Source organism: Watersipora subatra, chromosome 6 (genome assembly GCF_963576615.1).
Source record: "Watersipora subatra chromosome 6, tzWatSuba1.1, whole genome shotgun sequence".
NCBI classification, from domain to species: domain Eukaryota; kingdom Metazoa; phylum Bryozoa; class Gymnolaemata; order Cheilostomatida; family Watersiporidae; genus Watersipora; species Watersipora subatra.
The window spans coordinates 24,432,129-24,459,548 of record NC_088713.1 but is presented as its reverse complement, the minus strand read 5'-3'; the positions used below and the strand labels follow the sequence as shown (position 1 = coordinate 24,459,548).

At 37.2% G+C, this 27,420-nt stretch overlaps 1 protein-coding gene and 1 non-coding gene across 2 annotated transcripts; one reads left to right on the top strand and one right to left on the bottom strand.

Moving 5' to 3' along the window:
• Positions 1-194: 194 nt before the first annotated feature.
• Positions 195-26,737, top strand: LOC137398144 (uncharacterized). The gene is made up of 2 exons (XM_068084249.1): positions 195-336; positions 21,867-26,737. Exons 1-2 carry the CDS (start codon positions 195-197, stop codon positions 26,735-26,737), a joined length of 5,013 nt encoding a protein of 1,670 aa, XP_067940350.1.
• On the bottom strand, positions 3,891-3,972 carry Trnas-gcu (transfer RNA serine (anticodon GCU)). Its single transcript has one exon. It is a non-coding gene; the product is annotated as a tRNA-Ser (tRNA).
• Positions 26,738-27,420: the final 683 nt, after the last annotated feature.

The window sequence follows — 27,420 nt, the reverse complement described above, 5'->3', positions numbered from 1 at the left end:
ACTATGAGTTTTTCAACAAGCATTTATTTTCTGTCAGTATTGTTTCTTCCTTTTTCTTTAGAACTTGAAGTGTCATCTTAGACTAATAAAATAATATGAGTTACTTCTATATGTATGTATTCATTTCTCAATTTTTGTGTATAATATGTGTGTATGTCCAGCTATAAATCTTGGAAATGATATTCCGGGTTCTGATGGATTTGAACCCACGGAGACTGCCGATGTCTATCTTAGATAATATTTCGCGTTCTGATGGATTTGAACCCACGGAGGCTGCCGATGTCTATCTTAGTCTCGTTTCAGATCCAAAGCTTGTGGTGGCATTATGTCTTAGCGGTTTGGCTGATATGTTATGGCCGGTTGTTGATGTCGTTGTCACTGTTATCTGTTGCTGTTGCAAAAAATGAAATGTTGTTAAGTTTTCTAGTCTTGTTCGGTTAATCATAGTCATAGATGTGGTAATTCCTGAGGAACAATCCGTTTTAGTCCAAAATCTTGTTCCGGTTGTGTAGCTGAGAACTGTAATTACTCGTAGTATTCAAAGTCTGCTATCCGTTTTGGTTTATCTCTCTTCTTTTCGTGTTTGACTATAAATGGGTGGTAGGGTCTGGCTGCGATTGGCTGTTGCTTTCATGAATTGTATTTAAGGTTTCCACTCATCTAAATCCTGATTTATTACTGTCATCATTGGTTGATTTTCCATTTTAGGTAAATCATAGTATTGATACTCTCCATCAAGATTTATTATTATTTCTGGAAGTTGAAAGCATACTTTTGCATTTCCTGGCAATTCTACATCTTCCGGCGTCATACCTTCTGGTGAGTGTGAATCAAAACTGTTTGTTATGTTCATATGGAGTTGTCTTGTCCAGTATCTCAGTACTATCTGGGTTTATTTTGTCTTGTTTATTATATGTTTTTTTCTGGTGAGTTTAATTTGAGAGTGATGTCTGTGTGTTCCCCTCTAATCAGTGGTCCAAAGTGTGGCTTGAGCATGTTGAGGTACCGTAATGGCTAGTTAGTCTGATTGGTTGACTGGTTGCATGGGTGTCTGCGCGCTGTTAAAACATAACTTTCACGTACAGCTTTCATTGTTTTTACTAGGTAAATCAAACATGCTGACTTGACTTTGTATTAAAATAAAGATTGTTCAACTAACTTTGAAAGCAACGAAGGCTTTTCTACAGCGGTTCAATATCGGTCTCGCAAATGACTTAAAGGTTGACTTGCAACAAAATTCACATTACAGTTATTTGGTATCAACAGATTCACCATGTCTTACCATGTTGTGCTGTAGGTGCACAATAAGTGGAAATGTGATTACAAGCTCTTAAAAGCTCAAAAACGAACAGTTGATCGCAGCCATCACAAAACCGCTGTAGATAGGAATCAGTATGTTTTTCTTTTCTGACATAGTCAATCTATTTGGTTATTGTTTTGGCACGTGATGTTCTCACGGGAATTGAAAGGACAATAAAAGGCTCAATATAAAACTTCTCGTGGCGCTAGTTTATGATAAAGACTTGGGAGTTTTACAGAAAAGCCTGTATCAAATACAGATGCTCGCTACTTTAAAGTTTTGTTTTGGCTTGGTCTAATCGTCTAGCCGTAATCTGATCATGTGACCCATACTTCTTGCCAAACAGCGCGAATAATCACTGTAGCATTTTGTGACCTTCACAGGTGGCCAACAGGCTCGTGTTTATCAGAGGATGATATGCACTCCTTCGAACCTAGGTTAAAAAGTTAAATGAATTTTATAGTGGGATTTGAGATATCTGTGCCCAAAATGAGAGCATTACAATGGTGATGAAACAGACCCAAAAGGACAATAGACATGGTTTTATTAAACATGTGAAGTAAATTTGTGAAAATATTTTGACGAATGAGGTTGAATGAAAGTGTAAACAGAAATCATATCGTTCAATTACGTCCCATTTGAGCTGTTATGGAGAGGGATTCGAATCTACGGCAGTTTAGTGATGGCTGCTATTAACAGTTCGTTTTTGAGCATTTAGGAGCTTTTAATCACATTTCAATCTAATTTGCACCCACAACACAGCAGAGTAAGACATGGTGAATCTGTTGATACCAAACAACTGTAATGTGAATTTTGTTGCAAGTCAACTTTTAATCGACACAACAAGCTCCGTCCATAAACATGTGATGGTATCATGGCTTTTTAGGAACTGAAGTTGGAGATGTTTAGTCCGATCTAGAATGATAGAGATGGGTGTCTTAAAACCCATTATTATCTAAATTAAGCCTTCAAAATAATCTCAGTATTTTATGAAAAAGGAATTAGCTATTTAACATTGCTCGTAGCTTGTTACATGATGTTTAATTGGCTGAACGCTGAGAAAAATAGGCTCAAAAAAGCACGATTTTGTAACAAGCGGGCTTTCTTATCGCATTGTTTAGCGTTATTTCCATGATATATGACTTTTGCAGTTTTTTAGTTTGTCGTAATAGATCGTTAAATGTGTCGACAAAAAGTCTAATAGGATAGCTGCGCTATTGTTCATATATACAAAGTCGAACGATTGGTAAAAGTGTTACAACGTCAGTCTACCAGTCCTAATGTCACGAGTTGGTGTATCGTCAAAAGTTTTCTTTATCCTATGACGCCTGAACAGTGATGGACGACGAACAGGTAGAACTGCTTTTTTACAGTGAAAAGATTTTGTTGCTTTGCCTTTGTTGATTGTCTTGGAGCGTCTACTGTATTCAGTTTGTTTAGAATTTCAACTCAATGGGACGGCAATTTTTACTATAACCCTCTCCAATCTAATTATGAATGTGTCAACTATTCTGCTATGACTAATTAATTTTTCATGCAGTTTCGAGATCAATACAAGTCTGCATTAAAATTGTGATTTATTAGTCTAGAATGTTCAGATTTTGTTACAGTTTTTTGCATTAAAAAGCTGACGTATTTTCCTATGAGACTGTAAGGTTTTCTTAGCTATCATGTCTTCAGTGCACTGTCAAAACCAAAGACATGACATGAAACTCCGTACAGAACTTCATGTATGCCAAGTTTGGGAAAAGTGATATGCTTTAAAATAGGTTATATCACAATGAAACTTTGCTAGACACTGCATAAATATGTTTCAAAATATTTATTAGATCGAGGGATACAGCAAAATCAGTACAGAAACTTCATTCGGACAATTATCAGAGTTTTCACATCTTACCAGACATTATTGACAGCACAATTATCAGAGTTATCACATCTTACCAGACAGTATTGACAGCACAATTATCAGAGTTATCACATCTTACCAGACATTATTGACAGCACAATTATCAGAGTTATCACATCTTACCAGACATTATTGACAGCACAATCATCAGAGTTTTCACATCTTACCAGACATTATTGACAGCACAATTATCAGAGTTTTCACATCTTACCAGACAGTATTGACAGCACAATTATCAGAGTTTTCACATCTTACCAGACATTATTGACAGCACAATTATCAGAGTTATCACATCTTACCAGACATTATTGACAGCACAATTATTAGAGTTTTCACATCTTACCAGACATTATTGACAGTACAATTATCAGAGTTATCACATCTTACCAGACAGTATTGACAGCACAATTATCAGAGTTTTCACATCTTACCAGACATTATTGACAGCACAATTATCAGAGTTATCACATCTTACCAGACATTATTGACGGCACAATTGACAGAGTTATCACATTTTACCTTACATCTTAGAATTCTGGATAATTCCCAGAGAGAACTGGATTAGCAGTCCATCGCCTTTACCACTTGGCCACCTTATCTTCTGATAGTCGAACATGTTTTTTATACCAATTTTAATTTCAGCTATTATTAATACAACAATAAAATATTGGCTTTCAAAAGTATCGACAAGGATGGGATTCGAACCCACGCTCCCAGAGGGAAATGGATTAGCAGTCCATCGCCTTAACCACTCGGCCACCTTATCTGCTGATATTCAAAAATCATTTTTTTATATTATTCCAAAGTGAGTTATTATTAATACAAAAATAAAAGGTTGGCGTTCAAAATTATCGGCAGGGATGGGATTCGAACCTACGCTCCCAGAGGGAAATGAATTAGCAGTCCATTAATTCGAGAGCCGTATTGGCTCATTGGTCAAGAGTGCCTGGTCAGTGAACAACAGTTTGTAGTTTGAGATCACAGGCTAAATAACTACATTAAGGATATATGGCAAATAGAGAGCTCCTGTGGTCTAGCATACTTGATCTACAAACAACAGATTGTTTACTAAAAAGCCAACACTTAATAGTCAAGAGTATCTGACCTGTGAAAAACAGGTTGTAGTTCGGTGTTACTAATTCAAAGACGGAGGACCTTTAGATTCCAGAAACGTGGTAAGAAATACATCCATCACATCTTGCCGCTGTAAGAAAGATCTAACAGTACATGGTGGTAAAAAGTAGTTTGATAGACACAAATTTTTATTTTGTAGGAACCTGGTTCCAATAGCTATAAATTTGGTTGCCTCATTATTTCTGCAGTTTGCTAATCCCAACCTAAATACATGTACAACCATAAAACCACAGGCTAAATTACCAAATTAAACATGACCAATAGTGGACGCCAGTGGCCTTGTGGTCTATCAAATTTGACCCACAAACAACAGATTGTGATGTCAAAAAGGCACTGCTGGTATCAGAAATGGTAAATTTACTGGGCATATGTACCTATTATTGAATGTTTTCTTGCTACCAGGCTCATGTATGTTCAGTCAATCAGGTTCAATTGCTCTTATGGAGGAACTTAAACTGAATTTTATTAAGTTTTATCAGAAATTTTTCAGTTTTTTCTAGCATTTGTAATTGTATTTTTATATTTTTTGTGTGATCTGATTGCGAGAAAATTTAAAGATGTGAATCAACAAAACATGATCCCAGTTAAAATGCTAGGAAGAAAAAGGTGTAAAAAATGACATCACTAATTGCTGTTGTTGCTACAGTTGATGTCAGCTATTGGGTTCAAATTACTGCATTACGAGTTTCTATTATGTCAGTATTTTTGTAACTATAGACATCAAGCTCGATCTTGAGCATGACCTGAGCAGTTTAGTTGCCATCAGTTTTTGTCGATTTTAGTCTTGAAATACCCTGTTGGTCAGGTCACCTCATACGTCAACAACAATCACAGTTGATAGAGAAATGCTGGTACTTTCCAGAGTATCTGTGTTCGAATCCCGTGTGGTGCATTCCTGTTTCTTAACATTCTTAGCATTGCTTCAGAGTTCTAGACTCCTCATATTATAGCACAGATTGTCTGAAAGCTGAGGATTTTGATACGACTGCCAAAGACTAAGTAGTGATGGGTAGACAACTCCTTGTTTGCTCGTCATTCCTTATATTAAGAGAGCAGCGGACTCCTAATCTCAATTTTTTGTAATAATTATAAATAATTTTAGATACATACTAAAAAGATTAATTTAAAACCTTTACTATAATAAGATATGTTTTTTCCTTCTGTCTGAGACCACCCTTTGAGGCAGAGAAAAAGGAATAATTTCAAATGGGTTCCAACTCATAATTTTCATCATGGCAGACTGACACTACCACCTACACCAAATAATCCCCTTGCTGCCATTTGGATTAATTGCACACGCACTTATTACATTTTCACACAGCTCAGCAGACTGCTAGAGTACTAGTAAAATGAAATTAACACATAATCAAATAATAGTTGTTAACTACACACAAATCAATAATGATGCAAACCTGAAAGGTGTGAGACCTACTTCTCATTGTTACTCTCTAGCTATTGGCTGACAAATAAACTAATAGTATATACAGGTAAGTGGTGGCACACACTCATTCACCCGCTCATCAATTATACCTTGATATTATTATGAACATGTGTCAACCCCTTTTGAATAAGTATGTAATTTGATTATATGATAGCTGTCTTGTAAGTGCTTGCTTTCTCAATGCATGCATTATGAGTCCTGCATTGCGAGCTAACTGTAATCAACAAGTTTATATCGTTTTTCCGTTACACAGTGGTTAGGGCATCCAGCTCTGAGTCAAGTCTGATTCAAATATGTCAGTGCTTTATAAACTGGAGTGTGGTGTATATTTAATAAATATTATTTATTAATGTACCTCAAACTACGTACGTCAAACTACCTCACTTAAGTATGTTGTTTGATTATATGATAGATGTCTTGTAAGTGCTTGTTTACTCAATGCATGCATTATGAGCCCTGCATTGCGAGCTAACTGGAACCAACAAGTTTATATTGTTTCTCTGTTACATAGTGGTTAGGGTCTCCAGCACCGAGTCAAGTCTGATTCAAATAAGTCAGTGCTTTATAAACTGGAGTGCGATGTATATTTATTAATGTACCTCCAACTACTTACAGTTTAAAAACATAATGTAAGTTTGTGTCCTATTTTTAATTACATGTTCACATTTAACAGATCCAAAGCTACATGATCATTTTGTATAATGAAGTGTATTTACATGGAGTTTTAGCCAAAAATAAGAGCTTTATTTTTTTATACACTAATTATTACTGCTTAATGCGACCTAATGCGACCTATTTTCCTAGTTTTATTTCCTCACTGTGACTGCCTTGAACACTTGCAGCTGTATGTAGCTTGAGCTCAGCAATATAGCCTGAGCCCCAGGTTTACCACAATACAACAATTATTTGGATGTTTAAGAAACTATGTGTAAGCATAGTCAAGCATTTCCATCATTAGTTTTTTGTTACAAAACACTACAAAAGTTTCAAAATTCTGAAAAACTGTACCAAAAGTTTTTTTTTACGTTTATTACAATGTGCTCAGAGCAAAAAAAATGTTGGATAAAGAAAAACATCAGTGTCTAGCCTTAGTTGTATTTACAAGGGAAAACAAGTGAAAATGTTATAATTTTCCAGAATTGGATTAAAAATGCAGCGCTATTGATAGTTGCTCATTTTGAATAATAGTTTTTTTAATTTCTAAATTTCTCTAAACTCAGCAATTCATATTTTTTTTACATGGTTACTACATTTATTTGCGTCGCTGGTATGAGACTTCTTTTATTGTCAATTTTGTTAATTTTCGTCTCAATATTTTTTAATCCACTCGAAGGAGAGCCAGCTTGTTTCAGAAGACGCTATTTTTAAATGAACAGTCAAATCAGTTTGGCTGGTTGGGCTTGTTTTAGAGTTTGGATGTTGGGCTCACTTCGAGCTTGCATAACTTTTTAAGTAGAGTCTAGTGATAGTGTATGTCTGGTACTATTTCAAAGATTCTGTATTTGGTGATAGTATTTTATTGCTGTTCAAATTACATTCATTGATGTAGGGCTGTGGGAAAGTTCTCACAATGTTTAATTTTATTGCAAGTTCATGTAATTCTTGCCTCGACATATATTGATACAATAGTTTCTTGAGCAGCATGTTGGACACTGTTGAAAGACTTGTAGCGAAAACAGACAACTTCAATAGGCTTACACCACAATTTATTTGCTCTCGCTTAAAATACTCTTTAGAGGGTTTAGAAACGTTTGATTATCTTGAGAGCGAGAATGGCTGTACAGTAAATCTATCACAAACAAGGTGATTAATATTTCACTTTACGATTCGAGTGCGTCAAATAAAAATCACCTGATGGGATACTAAATTATTCAACATAAGATGTTATTCACTACTCACTAGCATAATAAAAGGGAAGTAACGTCATGCAATCTGAGAATTAGACAATGAAAGCTTTTACCATACTTTCAATAGCGTTTGTTACCAGAATAGAAAAGGGCTTTTAGTAGTTTGCTTATATGGAATGTGTCATGGTGTATCAGTTATTATTATAAACACTCGAACCAATCCGGCTAACCTCTTAACAATAATCTATGAGGTCATGTTTGAAACAATAGCTGATAGCTGGACAAAACGGGAGCCGGTTATGAAGGAGTGGATGAAAAATTAAGAGGGAGATGATTTATTGAATAATTTTATGCACAGCCTAGATTAGCTTGTATCATAGTAAGCATTTAAAATTTATCTACATGGACTGCTCAAAATCATTGGAGCTACAAGCAGTATGGAAGTGAGAATAGGTTTCAAGTCTTGCAAACATATAAATGGGCTATGGAGCTCAATCTAATTCTTGAGCCAGTGTTACAAGTGTGCTGATAACAGTATTATGTGACAATAATAAACACAATCAATATATAATATTTAAATAACTTTGTGAATCCTGTGCCATAATCTAGAAATCCATTTTATTTATCTTCTTACTTTTTAACGAAAAAAACCTTCAAGTCATTTATTAAGCATAAAGAAATAGCTTGTGCACCTCGAATAATATAATAATATACAACAATCTTAGTATCTTAATCTACTAAATATCTGTCGCAAGCACATTGTAATCCACAGTGGTGCCGATGTTACGGTGCCAGCTAATGGGCCAGTATGTTGATGGTGGTGTTGGTAAGGGCTTCTGGTGACTGAAAATGCTTCTGTGTTACATCAGTCTAAAGTACTTGACCTCACTAAACACAAAAGCTTGTTTTCCTACAAAGGTAGCAGACTATAAAGAACTTAGGGCTTTTTATTTTATCCACCCCTTCCCTCTGCGCATGTGATTTCATTATTTTCTTATTTTTATAAACTTCAATTGTGGACCTCTTACGCACTCACCTCACATTTACATAAACAAACACCATATCTAAACTATATAAACCTGGCTATCTTACCCTAATTGCATTTTACCTCGTGGCCTTGTCTACTGTAGAGTGGCTACAGATTGTCACTATATTATACATAGCAGCATAAACAACAGTTCGTCTACGAGGGGTCTGCTGATATTTTTGAAGAAAACAACAACCCTGTTTTACTAAGGAGCAGCTAGCTGAGCATGTCCAGCAACCGGAGTCATCTGCCCTTCAAAGATTCGATCGAAAGAAGAGAGTTTGAGGTTAGTTTTTGTATATTGATAGCTTTAGTATGGAGTAACTAGCCTGCATGTGGTGTAAATAGGGATATACCTGTGTGTCAGCTGACTACATGAGCTATCGTTTGGGTTACCTGTGTGTCAGCTGACTACATGAGCTGTCATTTGGGTTACCTGAGTGTCAGTTGACTGCATGAGCTAACAGTAGGGATATCTGAATATCAGCTGACTGCGTGAGCTGTCAGTAGGATTCCTGTGTGTCAGCTGACTGCGTGAGTTGTAAGAAAGACATGTTGCAGTTGGGTTATGTTGGTCCACCTAACAGTATGAGTAAGCAATATGAAGTTCTTTTGTTTGGGAGCACCACCAAAATTGTTGTTTATAAAACTTTGTTGTTCTAACATTGAAATCAATACGAAAAAAATTAATATTGTCAGTCCTGTAAAACCTCTATTTAAGTACCACAGCATTCTATTTTTGACTGACCTTCTGTAGTGGTTTTTTATTGGTGGTATCGTTCAAATGAAGGTTATCGTTCTCATTTTAAATGGCTAGTCAGAAGTTTGGAAATTCAATCTTGAGAATTTTACGGGTAAAGGGAAAGCTGCCTATATTTGGCACTGGACTTTGAAGAAATTGACATTAACCTTTCTGAGTACGGTAAAGCTGCTATAACTGACTTACACCACTTTGTAGATATCTAATTAACTGTGCATTTAGAAGCTGAGAGGTATCTTTATCATCTCATACTCATAGCTTGCAACTAACTCATGGTGATCTTATAGCCTAAGTTGCAATTAAATGCAGCTTTTAATTGTTTAGTTCCATTTTAAATTTTAAGGCGTATTTTCATTTTACAACTTTACCTAACAACGTTGCATAAAACTTCTTTGTACTCATTGATATTTCTACTACACTTTACAGCATAACCTGTCTTTTTATGAACAATACCTAAGTAGTTATGAGCGTCGATCCATTGAAACCGCTATGATACTATCGAAGAATATACGATTAGCCTGAGAATGTATACATTATGTAATAATAACGCTGTTTAACTTGTCACCTGTACAAATCACTCATTACTCCACCCTTGAGAGTAGCTCTGTTCAGTCACTCATTACTCCATCCTTGAGAGTAGCTCTGTTCAATCACTCATTACTCCACCCTCTTGAGAGAAGCTCTGTTCAATCACTCATTACTCCACCCTTGAGAGTAGCTCTGTTCAATCACTCATTGCTCCATCCTTGAGAGTAGCTCTGTTCAACTTGTATTACTCTACCGTTGAGAGTAGCTCTGTTCAGTCACTCATTACTCCACCCTTGAGAGTAGCTCTGTTCAATCACTCATTACTCCACCCTTGAGAGTAGCTCTGTCCAATTACTCATTGCTCCATCCTTGAGAGTAGCTCTGTCCAATCACTCATTACTCCACCATTGAGAGTAGCTCTGTTCAGTCACTCATTACTCCATCCTTGAGAGTAGCTCTGTTCAATTACTCATTACTCCACCCTCAATTGAGAGTAGCTCTGTCCAATTACTCATTGCTCCATCCTTGAGAGTAGCTCTGTTCAACTTGTATTTCTCCACCGTTGAGAGTAGCTCTGTTCAGTCACTCATTACTCCACCCTTGAGAGTAGCTCTGTTCAATCACTCATTACTCCATCCTTGAGAGTAGCTCTGTTCAGTCACTCATTACTCCATCCTTGAGAGTAGCTCTGTTCAATTACTCATTACTCCACCCTTGAGAGTAGCTCTGTTCAATCACTCATTACTCCACCCTTGAGAGTAGCTCTGTTCAATCACTCATTACTCCATCCTTGAGAGTAGCTCTGTTCAATTACTCATTACTCCACCCTTGAGAGTAGCTCTGTTCAATTACTCATTACTCCATCCTTGAGAGTAGCTCTGTTCAGTCACTCATTACTCCATCCTTGAGAGTAGCTCTGTTCAATTACTCATTACTCCACCCTTGAGAGTAGCTCTGTTCAATCACTCATTACTCCACCCTTGAGAGTAGCTCTGTTCAATCACTCATTACTCCATCCTTGAGAGTAGCTCTGTTCAATTACTCATTACTCCACCCTTGAGAGTAGCTCTGTTCAATCACTCATTACTCCACCCTTGAGAGTAGCTCTGTCCAATCACTCATTACTCCACACTTAAGAGTAGCTCTGTTCAATCACTCATTACTCCACCCTTGAGAGTAGCTCTGTCCAATCACTCATTACTCCACCCTTGAGAGTAGCTCTGTTGAATCATTCATTACTACACCCTTGAGAGTAGCTCTGTCCAATCACTCATTACTCCACCCTTGAAAGTAGCTCTTTTCAATCACTCATTACTCCACCCTTGAGAGTAGCTCTGTTCAATCACTCATTACTCCACCCTTGAGAGTAGCTCTGTCCAATCACTCATTACTCCACCCTTGAAAGTAGCTCTGTTCAATCACTCATTACTCCACCCTTGAGAGTAGCTCTGTTCAATCACTCATTACTACACCCTTGAGAGTAGCTCTGTTCAATCACTCACTAATCCACCTTTGAGAGTAGCTCTGTTCAATCACTCATTACTACACCCTTGAGAGTAGCTCTGTTCAATCACTCATTACTCCATCCTTGAGAGTAGCTCTGTTCAGTCACTCATTACTCCATCCTTGAGAGTAGCTCTGTTCAATCACTCATTGCTCCACACTTGAGAGTAGCTCTGCTCAATCACTCATTACTCCATCCTTGAGAGTAGCTCTGTTCAACTTGTATTAGAGAGCTAATATAGACCAGCTTATCAAAAATAATTCAGTCTCCTTGACTTAGACTTACATTTTATGAAACTCATTTTGCCCTTAGATCCGTCTTTCTCAACTCTATAGTTATACAACTATGTAAAGACATTGTAGCTTGTCATAGCTTTTGCAGGAAATGTGATCTACTTTGATGCACCACTTTGGTCTTACTAAATAGTACTTTACTTGTCTCATTTACTTTGCAGACCAGTTAACTTAAAATCCTATTACTCTGGAAGAGTAGATAATAAAAGTGGGTGCCTTTTCAGCGGTACATGAAACATTTAATCAGTCAGTTTAATCTGTTTGAAAATGTAGATAACAAATTAGTTTTCTTTGTTCAAAGTGTACCACAAGAGCTCAACAATTTCAAATACTAATAACTTCTTCACACTTGAATGTATATTTAAGCAGAGTGTGTGTGTGTGCTTGCACGTGTGTGTGTGCTCGCGTGTGTGCGTGTGTGTGTGTGTGCGTGCGTGTGTGTGTGTGTGTGTGTGTGGGTGTGTGTGCGTGCGTGCGTGTTTGTGTTACCATTATAATAAAAAAAATTTCACCGTTTCACCAGAAGCTATCAATCAAATTTCTGAATATGACGTTACTGGTACCTCTCGGTAGTGAAGCAAATGTAACAATGAGATATCGTGCTCTCTTTGTCTGACCGAACAAAGAGAGAATTGAGAGGCACTTTCTACGAAGATAACACAATTATCCGCATAAAAAGAATTGACTTTGGCCATGATTTAGCAAATCAAATTTACAAAAAACCTAAAATAGAAGTTCAAGACATTAAAAAGCATCATGTTTCATAGAGTTTTAAGAATTTCTAGAATCCCAAATAATACATCATTTAGTGTGTGCACACGCTATACGGTATATGATAATGTTTTGGATTAATATACAGTCAAACATGGATAACTTGTCTACGGATAGCTCGAACTCATGGTTAATTCGAACGGTTTCTTTGGTCCGTTCCCACGTAATGATAAATTGCTATAGATAACTCGAACTTAACACTGTTAATTCGAACTGTTTTTTTGCCCAACGGCTACCGAAACGGTTGTTATCGCTTTAGAAAATCACTTTATTCAAAGCCATAGAGGTAAACCTCATCTTTTCGTAATTCATAAGCGTTGTTATTACCACCATCGGCAAAATAATTTTGTCAACGGATTTTCTAAAGGTTTGGTCAAATTTGATTTATACTGCTATACGATTAATAGCACGGGCTTGCCAGGTCACGCGCGCAAGGATTTTCGCCACGCACATACAAAACAAAAACAGCATGTTGTTTTGTATGTGCGTGGCAAAAATCCTTGAGTACGTGACCCAGCTAGCCCGTGACGAATAGTTTTCCGACGTTGATTCCGTGTTGAATCAACGTCGGAATGTTGAATGTTTAAAACGTCTTAAAATTTGTTTTTATTAAACGTATACGTTTTCTTAGCTAAAAAAACTATTCATCATTTGACCTAAACACAGAATACGTGTGTACATTCAATAAGTATCCATTCAAAAAGCTTGAGTGATATACAATGTACCGTGAAACCTCGTAAAACTTTTAATTGAACTGCCTCGGAGTGTTGCTCTTAACGAATCCCAGGTAAAGTAAGGGATTTTTCTTTGGTAACTTTTTCTTGAAGTTGAATAAACTTCAAGAAAAATTAGCAAAATTGATCGTGGGTAAAACGCTCAAAAGAAAAAGATGTCTTTTCTTTTGAGCATTTCAACAACGATCAAGTTTTGCCAATGTCAATCTAAAAAAAACGTCCTGTCAATAACATCACCTCAAACAACAAACCAATCTCAAGTGATAGAAAAATCTCTATAGTTTTTGATAAAAATGTTTTAAACTTTACATTAGAAGCATTTAATTTGAAACAAGCCATTTGTGCTTTTGATTTATATTATAGTTTGCATATGTACATGTATCTACTAATAAATAAGTAAATACATGAACTTGTGACAGTGCTCTGATAACTTGAACGCTCTGATAATTCGAACACTTTTGCTCGGTCCCGTGAAGTTCGAGTTATCCATGTTTGACTGTATGTTGCATATCTCAGTGGTAGAGCGCATATATTTAAAACTTCTGGTTGCATTATCCGTGGTTTCAAATGTGTCAGAATGTGGAGTTTTAAATCAAGATTTTTATAGCTATAGCTGGACATACACAGACACACAAAATTTTAAAAATATATGTAAAGATTTCTTTATATTGAGTGAACATCTATGTTGAGATCATTTATGGTGGCTGTAAGGAGTAGTCTTACGGTTTTTTGGTAAGTTCCTCTAGTTTTGGTATACCTACTTTTTTACTTACAAACTTAGCGGAAGCGGGACTAAAAATAGAAAATAATTTATGTTGTTATCTGACTTTTGGAGCGTTTGTATGAATTATAAGTTTTTTTTAGTCATTGGTAAGTATCAACAGAATAATATCTTCTGTTGCCAAAAGAAAAAATGTATGTACAGAAATTCGGGCTGATCAATAATTAGCGATTATATAATAATATTGAACAAGACTCAGAATGGGGAGCTGAAGGTACATAGTAACAGAAATTTCATGAAGTGAAGTATATGATAGTGAATTTAGTATGTAGGTTTCACGAAATAGAAAACAATACTTGTTTCTATGTGTGGAGAGATAATTACAAATAAACCAACTATTATCTGTATACTTTACAAAGGATTTTAATACATATAGCACAACTGTGGAAATGAGCAACTTTAGGATGGGGCAATATATTCAAATATTTTGTGATGTGATGAATAGAAATGTGGTAAATCTATAAGCTAAATGATAATAATTGATGGATAATAGTAATGAATAAGGATAATAATTATAATGATAATAATAGCTATAATGAATCATAAAATGGCTGCTATAAATGTTGTTATAAATATTCTTAGTAATTATTCAGTTAGTTGTTACATAAAAAACTAAATAAATACCACATCTTGAAGCTAGTATATTGCTAAACTTACTATAGTAAAATAGGTACGTCATGAATCCAGCTCTAGTGACGTTAGGCGTCACATCGCTCCATTATGTTTCTATCGCTTCTACTGTAAAACCTCCATTTGGTTGCCATTATAGAAAAAGGGTTGAAAAAAACAGTGCCACCATTTATTTGAAAGTCAATTTTATTCGACCACCACTTTTAACTTCTTTGATCTTTATGAACCCATAGTAAAAGGTGATCAGTAGAAAAGTGTCCACAAACTGGTACTAATAAACTAATACTGACTCATTAACATCAATAATAATTAATTATTTCTTTGTTTTCATGTTTTTAGTGACAGTGTACTTGGGTAGATCGTTCATTACAACGATCAGAATCGTACTCTGATTCAACCGTAACAGTTTCAACGTAACTAAGAACTAAATCTGATCCCTTGTTTTTAGAAACATCTGTAATGTGGTTTAGAAACTGACCTGAAGACTTTAAAGTGTTTGGATGAACGATGGGAATTCTCTTGCGGAACCCCATATTATGTAATAGCAACCATTGCTATGGCGTATCAAAGTCTGTATTGTAGCTCAAAATCATTTACAATCAAAAATCAATCAAAATCATTCTGAAAATTAGTATCCATTAATTAGCATCTCTTCACTTCTTTGTCATTCGGAATTCATCTTTCCAAATTTCTGACAAGCTGATCTAAAAATACAGTGTCATTTGAACATCCCCTTTAATAAAGCATCACTATAAAAGAAGGGTTAAATAGTGCAGCGCTATGGTGTTCAAATAGAGGATTTACAGTACATGTGTGTCATTGATTTTCTACTATATATTATGATATTAATATGATGTTCTCAAATCTTTATGTTTGATGTGTATCTTTCAACCAGCTTTAGTTTTCTGTGTCTTTTTTCCTCCTTTTTCTCTAGAACTTGAAGTATCATCTTACAGTAATAACATAGTATGAGTAATGCTGGATGCTTTGATATTTTTTGGGAATTTAACCCCCATCTGTTTTTTTCAATTCAGGCTTTCCAACCACGAAGCCAAGACTGCTTTCTTGAAATTACCAGTAAATACATAAAGGTGTGCACAGAAAACCTAAACAATAAATTATGATAGTATGAGTAGCTGATGTTCTCTCCTTGATAGTGGACAGCTTATAGATTTATTTAGTGAATATCTTTTAATAACTTTTTTTCCCTTTCCGACTTTATCTCTTTGATGGTTGAGAGCTCTTGTAGAGCCTAAATTGTCAACTTACTGTATTTAGACACAAGAAGTAACTTGGAGTAAAGAGTAACAAGGAGTAAATCTTTGGCTTGCTAAAAACTTGTTGAAGAAAATGGGTAAAACACAGTTGGAATTTGTTCAATTTGCAAATGGTCTTACGATTGAGGCAACCAACCAGAGTAAAATGAGTAAAGTTGCATTTTCAAGGCATTAGCCCTACGAGCTAGCAGCTGCAATACGACCAATGAAAACTGAGCGCAGCTCATTTGAACTGTGATGAAGTGTTGTCAATTTTAATTGTGAAATATCTTAGCTGTCAGGTCACCTGAAACATAAAAAACAATCACAAATAATAAAACAATATCAATAATTTTTGATAAAATCTACTAAAATGGTGTGCAAGTTCTTTTCTGATTTTTAATACAAATGGAAATATCTCTGTTTGCTAGAAACAAATCATGAGCTGACAACTTCTGTTGAATCAATCTTCGTTAGAACTTTTCAAGTGTTCTTTTGTTTATAGAGTACAGCCACTTGTGAGGAGGCCGGCCCACGTACAGTGATTACTATAGCATATGTACCTAGTGATACTTGTCAGCTACCACTGGAGACAGGACTATTCAAGGATATCCAAAGATCATGACAAAAAATAGACAGAAAATATGTAGTATTTATATACCGGAGTTGTGAAAGGAATGAAAATAGATTCCAGGGCTTAAAGCGATTGAGATGAAACCTGTTTAATATTGTAAGCAATAGGGTCTTTACAATAATAGGAGTTGTCTCTGTCTGTTTGAAACCATGCTAAAAACGTTTGGAAAAAATGTTATAAAATATATGCTATTTTGATATGAATGTTGTAAGAGGAATGAGAATAGATACCATAGCAGGCCTGTATTCACTGGTTGCAAGTTAGGGCGGCTAATGTTAGGCGACTAGTTATGAACACCTGGGGGTGTTGAGGGGGGCGATGTGAGCCCCCAACAGATTTCTCTTATGTAGGGCCTCAGCCGGGCCTCCTAGGCCTACCCGGAAATTATCATCATCAGTGGCAAAATATTCTTGTTAACTTTTATAAAGGTTTGCAAAATTTTAAGTTTTACCAAACATCCGCTTGGCCATGTTCCATCGAAAGTGTAGAAACCTCCGTATAAGCTTAAATTAAAATCGGCAAAATTAACCTTTGTTAAAACGCTCAAAAGAAAAAGATGTCTTTTTTTTTGAGCGTTTTAACTGCGGTCAAGTTTTGCCTATTTTAATTTAAAACTTCTCGTCAATCACATCACCTAAAACAAAACAAATCTCAAAAAATAGAAAAATGTTGATTGTTATTGTTGTTTATTTGGTTCTTGTTATTGTAAACATCAGTACCTCAGGTGGTTCGTGCGCCATGAGAGATAATCATGTGTAATAATCGTGTGCATAATTATTCTTGAATAGAAAAAGATTGATGTGAGTTGCAGATGGTAGTGTGGTTGGCTTCAAATTTAAATATGTAAGTTCAATTCCTACCCGGAGCAATCTTTTTAATAATAACGCTCCAACCGTGGCTACAGAGAAACACAACTCTCATTACAGTAAGCATTATGATAAACAGTTCCAATGTTTTCTATTCTTGAATTTAAGCTACATGTGATGAATAAAATTAGAAGGGAGTTCAAAAGACACTCATTACTGCCTCTGATCATGTCTTGACTACGTACTAGTGCTGTGCATGAGTACTTTTTGGCCAACGAGTTTTTTGGGTATCGAGTTTGTTGATACAGGTTTAATTATAAAACTTCCAAACATCAGACATATATCAAAATTTACAATGCAAATATAATGCTATTCGATTGAGAAGGAGAATATGTGCAAAATGACATCACTGATCGCTATCATTGCTACAGTTGATATCTGCTGCTGAGTTCAAGTTACAGGGTTATGAGTCTCTATTCTGTTATCTCTGTAACTACAGATATCACAATTGAACTTTTGCCTGATCTGACAGTTTTAACTGTGATAAAATTTTCGCAATTTAAATCTAGAAATATCCTGGTGGTCAGGTCACCTCAAACATATCGCGATCATTGCTACAGTTGATATATGCTGTTACGTTCAAGTTGCGGCGTTTTGGGTCTCTATTCTGTTATCTCTGCAACTAAATTTATCATAATTGATCTTTTGTCTCACCTGAGGGCTTTCAGAGAGATCAAATCTTTTCATTTTCAATCTAGAAATATTCTGGTGGTCAGGTCACCTCAAACATAAAAAAAAATTTAAAAACATAAAATGTCCAATAAGTTTATCATTAAACAGGAAACACACAGGCTATGATTGCTAAGAAGATGTCATACTCAATATTTGATGTTGTTTACACAAAACTATCCAATCAGTAGGCTTTTTCAAAAGGTCCACTTATAATAAAATGGCTCAACATTAACAACTGCCAAACATTTTTATGTAAGTGTGATCATTTTATTCATTTCAAGTAGCTTTAGTTAGACCAAGTATCAGTACGTAGGGCAGTTATACCAAGGTCATGTGACGTCTGCTGATTATAACCAGTACATATTTCAACAAGCTTGGTGTCCAAGTGAGTGATAGATATACTGAGCACAGTTTGCTATAACATGGTTAATGCTTTTATTGTTTTTATGTTTTCTAATTTCTATTAACCTTTCTATTTTTATCAGGAAAGCTGTGAAACTTTCAGACATTTAAGTCATTTTATGTTAAAAATATTGCTTATGCTTAGGTAACTGCTGAGAAACTTTATATTTTGAGTTGTTGGTAAATAATTTTACTATAGAAGATTCAACTAACGCTGAAAGGTTGACTTTTGCAGGTCAGAAAAGAACTGTGAATTAAATTGTCGACATAGTGAATGTACACACAAGAACTAGCAATAAATAATATAAAATGTTAGCTACTTATTTTATTAAAGAACAGGAAGTAAAAAGTGACATGCAGTGTCTGATAACTTTGTAAGAATTTGTCCACAATATTCACCATTGAGATAACCTCAGCTAGTTTCCTTTTGTAATGGTTTATTATTTATTCTAATTTACCAGCTCTTCACTAATACTCACTAATTATTAACAATTCATCTGGTTGACCAATACCTTAAATTATCTTGTGCACGACTGTAAAATTATTGTAATAGTGCTCTTAGCATGGCTAGAAACAGATAGACTCACATCTTGATCTGTCTCTGTGATCAAGGCCTCACTGCTCACCAAACGCGATGTTTTAATTTAGTTTTTTGTCCCTATGTTGAAAGGGTTTTTACTGTTCTTTTCCTTTTGGTATTGGCATCAGTTGTTGTTGTGTTTATGTTTGCAGTGTTACGCGTCTCTGTTGACATCTATTTTATTTTGTATTTGCCTATGATTGTTGGAACAAAAACTTTAAATATAACCTGAGATACATTGCTATATTATACGTTTCAAATACTCTAAAGAGTTTGTAGAAAGAGTAGAATTTGCGCCATTGTTTTTCTCTTACTGTTGTGTAAACATATGTTAGTAACCAATGCTGATGATTGGATAAATAAGATGTCGTATATTTATCACTTTTAAACATAAACAACTGTTAGGTAAGTCATTTTAAGGGAAGTCTGAATGTTTTAACTGCTACCAAGTTTTGTCAGTTTTAATCTTGAAACATCCTGGCACTCAGACCACCTAAAAGAACAAACAAAATATTACAGGATGGAAGAATATCTATACTTTCTCATATAATCTACTAGAATTTGATGTGATCACATCTTTAAGGATCTGAGATTTTTGAGTTTTAGTTTATTCTAACAACTCGACAGCTGTATTGGCTGAGTGGTCAAGAGTGCCTGACATGCGAATAACAAGTTGTAGTTTGGTGTCATTAATTTTAAGTTGTAGGACCTTTAGACCACCATAAAGGGGGCAAGAAGTACATCCTATCACACATTGCTGTAGCTGTAATAAGAGATCCACTAAAACATGGTAGTAACAGGTAGTCTTGTTGGCACAAATATTGATTTTGTAGGAAACTTTTTGTTTCCAATAGCTATAACAATGTTTCACTTTTTATTGCTGTAGTTTGGCAATTTCAAATACAGCCATAAAATCACGGAAATATCGCCAAATTGAGGATATATGGCCAATAAATAGCAGCTGTGGCCTTGTGGTCTAGCACGCTTGACCTACAAACAACAGATTGTGATGTCAAAAAGTGATCTAAAAAGCACTGCTGGTAACAACAATGGTAATTTTACCTTAAATTACTGCAACTTGGTATGTCTCGAGTATTGGAGGTTTTCTTGCTGCTGGGTTCATGTATGTCCAGATAAGCTGGTTTGTTCACCAATGCTCTCAAAGGTGAACTTCCATTAAATTTCACTTGGTTTCGATAGAATATTTTGTATTTTTCTATTATTTGCGATTGTTTTTCACGCTTGATGCGTCCTGACTTTGAAAATGTTTCAAAAATAAAATATACCAAACTTGATCGCAGTTAAAATAATCAGAAGATAAATACATTCTAAATGACATCACTAATTGCTATTGTTGAGACAGTTGATATCGGCTTTTGCATTGAAGTTGCTGCACTACATGTTTCTATGTTGTTGATCTCTTTACTACTATAGCTGTAAAGGACAGCCTTTTATATTGGACTAACCCTTATATTTAACTTAGTTAATTTATGCCTTAACGAAACTAACAATGCTGAGTCAATGCGTGTGAGTGGTGCAGTGAAACTATTTGGCTGGGGTGCGTTTTCGCCGTTGCGATGCGTCCGGTTACGGGGCGGTATCGGCCGATAGTTTTAGTGCCGTTTTCTCAGTTAGTCATGCAGAACGGCTTAGGATTACCTACGCTTTTCATCTAGTGCAGATCAGTTGGTCACACCGGTCTCTGTAGTTTGGTTGAGTTAATATACCGTGTATTGGACAACTATACCACTCTATTCTTAAGTACAAGGTATTTACCATTTAATATTTATCCAATTTCTGATTTTGTCGTTTTTCTTTTTTAACCAACTTGAATTATTTGCGTATTAATATTTCTTAAAATCTGTTTTCTTTATTAGTTAGAAACCACTACGGCGAGACAACTCATACATGATTATAAACTAACATAAACCTAGCCGTACCAGAACATTAAAGGGCAAAAGGTAATTACTAATCTTTTTTTTATAAACGTATTTCTTATCGCATTCTTGCCGATTTTACGTATTTTGCTCTTAACATTACGACTTTTATTTTAGCTTTCACGGTGCATACCAAGAACTGGCACGCATAATAAAATAACCTGTTCAACCTCAAAGAATTGTGTCTAGTCCTATTGCACCCGTAGACGCACACCCTTGGATATAACCTGGTACAGCTACAGTGAAAGCTTACCTATCGAGACTATCAACCAGACCACCCTGTCCAGGAACCGGAGACGCCGTTGGAAACAAGATACGCAGACGTTGCACACCGTTACGGAACGACGGACAGCTAAGTAAAACACATCTACGAACGTTATCTATCTACACTTAAACCTGAACCTTATCTAGTTACTTTATACAGAATTTTGTTTAATTTTCCTTTAATCCTTTCTCATTCTATTCCTTAGTTTACTCTACAATCAGATTATTTGTAAACAGAGACTGGGTTGACCAATTCTGCTTTGAAAAGTTACTGCTTTACCGATTTATTCAGTTTCGGGGGATTCACAGTAGTTAAAGCCCTGATATCGTCGGCCCTTACTGGTTCCTGCTGGAGGGCGTGTTGTGATTGCGTTGGGGTTCCGACAGCCTGTGTTGTTTTCCTGTGCCCTCATTCCGCGCATGTCATTGTATTGTTAGCCAAACTTGAGTAAACAATAAGGCAGCCTGATAAATCTAGTGAAATTTCCACATACATGTACTATAACTCTGCTGTATTACTCAACCAAGCATGAGTGTACAGGCCTACAGGCGTAGCTTACGTCATATGAAATAAGATGCATTGAGACCCTTTATCAAAGCTGAGCAATCGGATGCAAACAATGCTGTACTCAACATAAGCACTAAAATACAACAAGCAGCTAACACTGGTGATAGTACTGGTACTGATGTGTCGCTAGAGCCTGAGGAACTGAAAGAGTTTTTGGAGCACACTAAACCATACAATTACACTATGCTGCTGATAGATGAAATTTTTAAGACACTTAGAGGTGTATCACATGATGAGGAAAATGAGCTGAGTGAAGAAATCTCAGAGTTATGTCAAACTATGGCTGAGCTGCATGCTACTGTAGGTACGTTTCGCGACACTATAATTCAATATTTACAAAAAAAATTCTCACAACTGAAATCGAAGGCTTTTAGTACATTCGCTGACTGTCAGAAAGACATAGCTAGCAACCCTACCCGAACCACAAAGCTGGAGACCTGGATCAGCACCCTAGCGAAAGTGGATCAGGAAATAATCCAAGTATACGAAGATTTACGCAGATGGTCAAATGGAAAGCTGTATGGCAGTACTCAACAGGACATGGACAAGATTAGCCAGAATGTCAGAAGCCTCACTCGGAGAACAAATCAGCTACTCTTCGCCGCAGAAGAATGTAATGACGAAGGGGCAAACTCTGAAGAAGAGGACAGTGTGGCAGAACAAAAATCCAGTATACACACCACACCATCCGTTCACAATCAATCTGTTAAGTCAGCTGTTTCTAAAACACGAGCTTTGGTTGAGGCAATGAAAAGGGAAACTAGCAGTAAAGAAACAGACCTTCTAAGCTGCTCTAGTCAAGACACGCATGGAGGTATAGCACTAGCCAAGGATTTCGCACAGGCGATTGCTACAAGTTTTGCGCAGAGCATGGAGCTGCAAAGAGTACCAGTACCCAGCCTGTACGTGTTCAATGGAGATCCTCTGGAGTATGCTGACTGGGAGATGGCATTTTCTGCAGTAGTCGACAAAAGTGGAATATCTGAAGAGGAAAAGATGAGACATCTACAGAGAAGCGTAGCAGGTCCAGCTAGAAAAACGATACAGCGCTACTTCAGATTGAAGTCACCTAATGCTACCAAACAAGCCCGACAGGCTTTGAGAGAGAAGTTTGGCGATGACTTCAAGATATGCGATGCCTACAAGAAAGAATTGGGCAGCTGGCCAAAGATTGGTGGTAAAGACCACAATGCACTCACCGACTATTCAGAATTTCTGCATCAGTGCCTAATTACCATGGATGACGTTCCAGCTTTGTGCTCACTAAATGATTGGAGTGAGATACGAAAGGTAGTCGATAAACTACCAGACTGGCTAGTCAATCAATGGAAGAGAAAAGTCACGTCATACAAACGCAAACACAAAATATATCCAAAGCTGAAAGACCTGACAGAATTTCTACAAGATGAAGTAGAAGTTAATGGGACAGAGGTGACAACAGAAGGTCGTGGTGCTACTGCAATGGTGAAGCCAGCTATAAACAACAAACCCAAAAAGTCAGCTACACTAACTGTCAAATCAACAGAGAAGACACTTACCGAGAAGAAAACTTCAAGTCGGCCTTCCCATAAATTTTGCTACAACTGTGAAATGACCAATCATATGAGTGTTGACTGTGGTCATCTACGCAGGAAGCCTCACGCAGAGGTGATAAAACTGATCAAAGAGAAGCAGCTATGCTTTGGTTGCCTGCGGCCTGGTCATTCGTACAAAATGTGTCAGAATAGAGCGCAGTGTACCAAATGCTCCAGACGCCACCCTGACTGCCTACATACCGAGGAGAAACCTGAAGAAAAGAAGAAAGAAAATATTGAAACTGTTCAAGCCTGCGGCAAAGTACAGAGCACAACAGACGGATTTACATCATCAATGATTGTACCTGTTTGGGTGTCACACAAGAATAAACCTCATCAGGAACTACTTACCTATGCCATGCTCGATACCCAGAGCAGCTCTACCTTCATGTTAGACAACCTGTTTGACAAGCTCAAATGCCCAGCAACTAAAACAAACCTGACAATCACTACCCTCACTTCCAAGAAAGAAACAACAGAAAGTCTGAAGATCAGTAACCTTCAAGTAAGAGGATACAGGCAGTCTAAGAAACTGAACCTTCCACCGACATACACAAGACAGTTTATTCCATTTGACAAAGATCATGTTCCTACAAGAAGCAAAACTACTTCCTGGCCTCATCTTCAACACGTGGAGAATGAGCTAGAAGAACTCTTTGAGTGTGATGCTGGTCTGCTGATAGGATATGATTGCATGAGTGCATTAGCCCCAATAGAGACCATCAGAGCAGAGGGTAATGTTCCTTATGCTGTCAAGACTGAATTGGGATGGAGCATCGTGGGCACAGTAGACCAGAGAGAAAGTGCAGATAGATTAGGAATCAGCCACAGAGTAATCATGAAAAAGTCAGAGGCTGGAAATCCGCTAGCTTTTGAATGCAAAACAACGATAAAGGAAAAGAATTTTTCAAACGAGATTACAAAAATCATGCAGACAGATTTCACAGACATTAAAGACCATAGCAAAGCAATCTCTATTGAAGATAGATCATTTCTTCAACAACTGAGCAAGAACATCCACCAGGATTCTGAGGACTGTGTCACCATGCCACTGCCGTTTCGTGAGAGACCTACCGATCTACCAGACAACCAAAAGATGGCCGAGAAACGACTCCATCTACTAGGAAAAAAACTCCAAAGCGAACCTATGTTCAGACAGCAGTACACAGAGTTTATGACCAACTTACTGGATCAGGGTCATGCAGAAGAGGTCACTACACCTGGAAAGGAAGGAGAGTGTTGGTTTTTACCACACTTCGCAGTTTTTCACTCAAAGAAACCTGACAAGATCAGAGTAGTATTTGATGGCAGTGCGAAGTTCAGACAACAGTCCATCAACGACCACTTACTGCAAGGTCCCGATCTCCTGAACGGATTATTAGGAGTGCTTCTGAGATTCAGAGCAAAGAAAATTGCCATCATGTGTGACATCGAGAAAATGTTTCATCAGTTTCGGGTGGCGGAGCATGACAGAGACTACTTCAGATTCCTGTGGTGGGATGACAAAATGGAGACAGTCAAGGTATACAGAATGGTTGTGCACCTTTTCGGCGCTACATCTTCACCTGGTTGCGCCACATTCGGATTGAGATATCTGGCACAGAAACACCAGAGCACACATCCGAAAGCTGCAGACTTCATTCAACAATCTCTATATGTAGATGACGGATTGATATCAGTCAGTAGTGAGCAAGAAGCAAAGGAGCTTATAGAGTCAGCTAGAGATCTCTGCAAGAAAGGCAACATCAGACTACACAAATTTGTAACAAACTCATCAGAGGTGCTGGAAACTGTTCCCCCTTCAGAAAGATCCCAGAACCTGCAGGAAGCCACTATAACCACGACTACTCCAACACAACCAGAGAGAGCATTAGGAGTACTCTGGTCTGTAGAAACGGACACCTTTCGTTTTACCATGCCGGTCTCTAAGGAGATGCAAACTAGACGAGAAATACTATCCCTGATAGCTTCAATATATGATCCGCTAGGGTTCTTAGCACCTTTCATAATTACGGGAAAACAAATACTACAGGAGCTGTGTAGACGCAAAGCAGATTGGGAAAGTAAACTACCATCTGACCTGACACCAATGTGGCACAAGTGGACAAGAGGACTACGAGATCTTTCAGAACTACGTATAGTAAGATCTAACATGATAGAGGAAGATGCTGCTAAAAGTGAAATACACTGCTTTTTGGATGCAAGCACCACTGGCTATGGTGCATGCGCCTACCTCAGACAAATAACCAAAGAAGGAGAAGTGAAGTGTAGTTACCTGCTTGGAAAAGCAAGAGTGGCACCCCTCAAGATGATCACGATTCCGCGCATGGAACTTCAAGCTGCTGTTGTTGCCACGCAACTAGTGAGCGTACTTGAGAGGGAGCTGAAAGACTTGCTGCCGGCCAACACTGCTACACACTACTGGTGTGATTCTATGATTGTACTAAACTACATTTCAAATGATGCTAAGAAATTCAATGTCTACGTAGCAAATCGTATCCAGCAAATTCGAGACGTGTCAACACCTACACAATGGCACCACATAGCATCTGGAAATAACCCTGCTGACCACGCATCCAGGGGTTCTGAAGTGAAAGACATAATTCGACATTGGATTAATCCACCAAGTTTCCTTCAGCAGTCAGACATCAAAATACCCACAACGAAACTGGAAAAAACAACGGATAAGCTCCCTGAAGCACGTTGCCTCTCTACTTCTGTAAAAGAAATACCTGGACTTTTAGGGATGATGGAGCGGTACTCTAAATGGGAAACGCTAGTCAACACCTTCGCGGTGTTCATCAGGGTTGCCATACATAAGAAAAAACAAAAACTAACACCCCTACAACTGAGAAAAAAAGCTATCAGGCTAATCATCAAAACAGCCCAAAGTCGACTAGAGAACAGACATCTCAAACAGTTAGACCCGTACACAGATGACGATGGTATCATACGCATAGGAGGGAGGCTAAAATACTCTACCACTCTCACCATCGACTTGAAGCACCCAGCAATTCTGCCAAAGACATGCCACATCACAAACTTGATCATACAGTACTATCATCGACTAACTGGTCACTCTGGAAGAGGACTGACAACTGCTACAATACGACAGAACGGATATTGGATCACAGGACTATCTACCGCAGTGTCTACGGTAATACACAATTGCGTAATATGCAAAAAACTAAGAGGAAATACGGAAACTCAAAAAATGGCGGACCTACCGGCCGTACGATTGGAACCAGCCACACCATTCCACTACTCCGGAATGGATTGTTTTGGGCCGTTTCACGCCAAAGATGGACGCCGTGAAGTTAAACGCTGATGGAAGAGCTAGAAGAGCGAAGTTAACACTAGGCAACACTCAATTAGACCGACAAGGTAGAGCCATCAAACAAGCTACAGAGATAGAAAGACCGCTGAACAAGCTGATCATTCTGACTCGAGTTTGAATTCGTTCCTTCCAGGAAAGATTTCCGGGGGGAGTGTAAAGGACAGCCTTTTATATTGGACTAACCCTTATATTTAACTTAGTTAATTTATGCCTTAACGAAACTAACAATGCTGAGTCAATGCGTGTGAGTGGTGCAGTGAAACTATTTGGCTGGGGTGCGTTTTCGCCGTTGCGATGCGTCCGGTCACGGGGCGGTATCGGCCGATAGTTTTAGTGCCGTTTTCTCAGTTAGTCATGCAGAACGGCTTAGGATTACCTACGCTTTTCATCTAGTGCAGATCAGTTGGTCACACCGGTCTCTGTAGTTTGGTTGAGTTAATATACCGTGTATTGGACTACTATACCACTCTATTCTTAAGTACAAGGTATTTACCATTTAATATTTATCCAATTTCTGATTTTGTCGTTTTTCTTTTTTAACCAACTTGAATTATTTGCGTATTAATATTTCTTAAAATCTGTTTTCTTTATTAGTTAGAAACCACTACGGCGAGACAACTCATACATTATTATAAACTAACATAAACCTAGCCGTACCAGAACATTAAAGGGCA

What these genes read in the sequence shown, in the direction of transcription:
- LOC137398144 (XM_068084249.1), top strand. Translation starts at nt 195, where the DNA reads ATGGATTTGAACCCACGGAGACTGCCGATGTCTATCTTAGATAATATT. An exon ending in GGTGGCATTATGTCTTAGCG is followed by an intron (nt 337 to 21,866) that starts GTTTGGCTGATA and finishes CCTTTATCAAAG; the next exon opens with CTGAGCAATCGGATGCAAAC.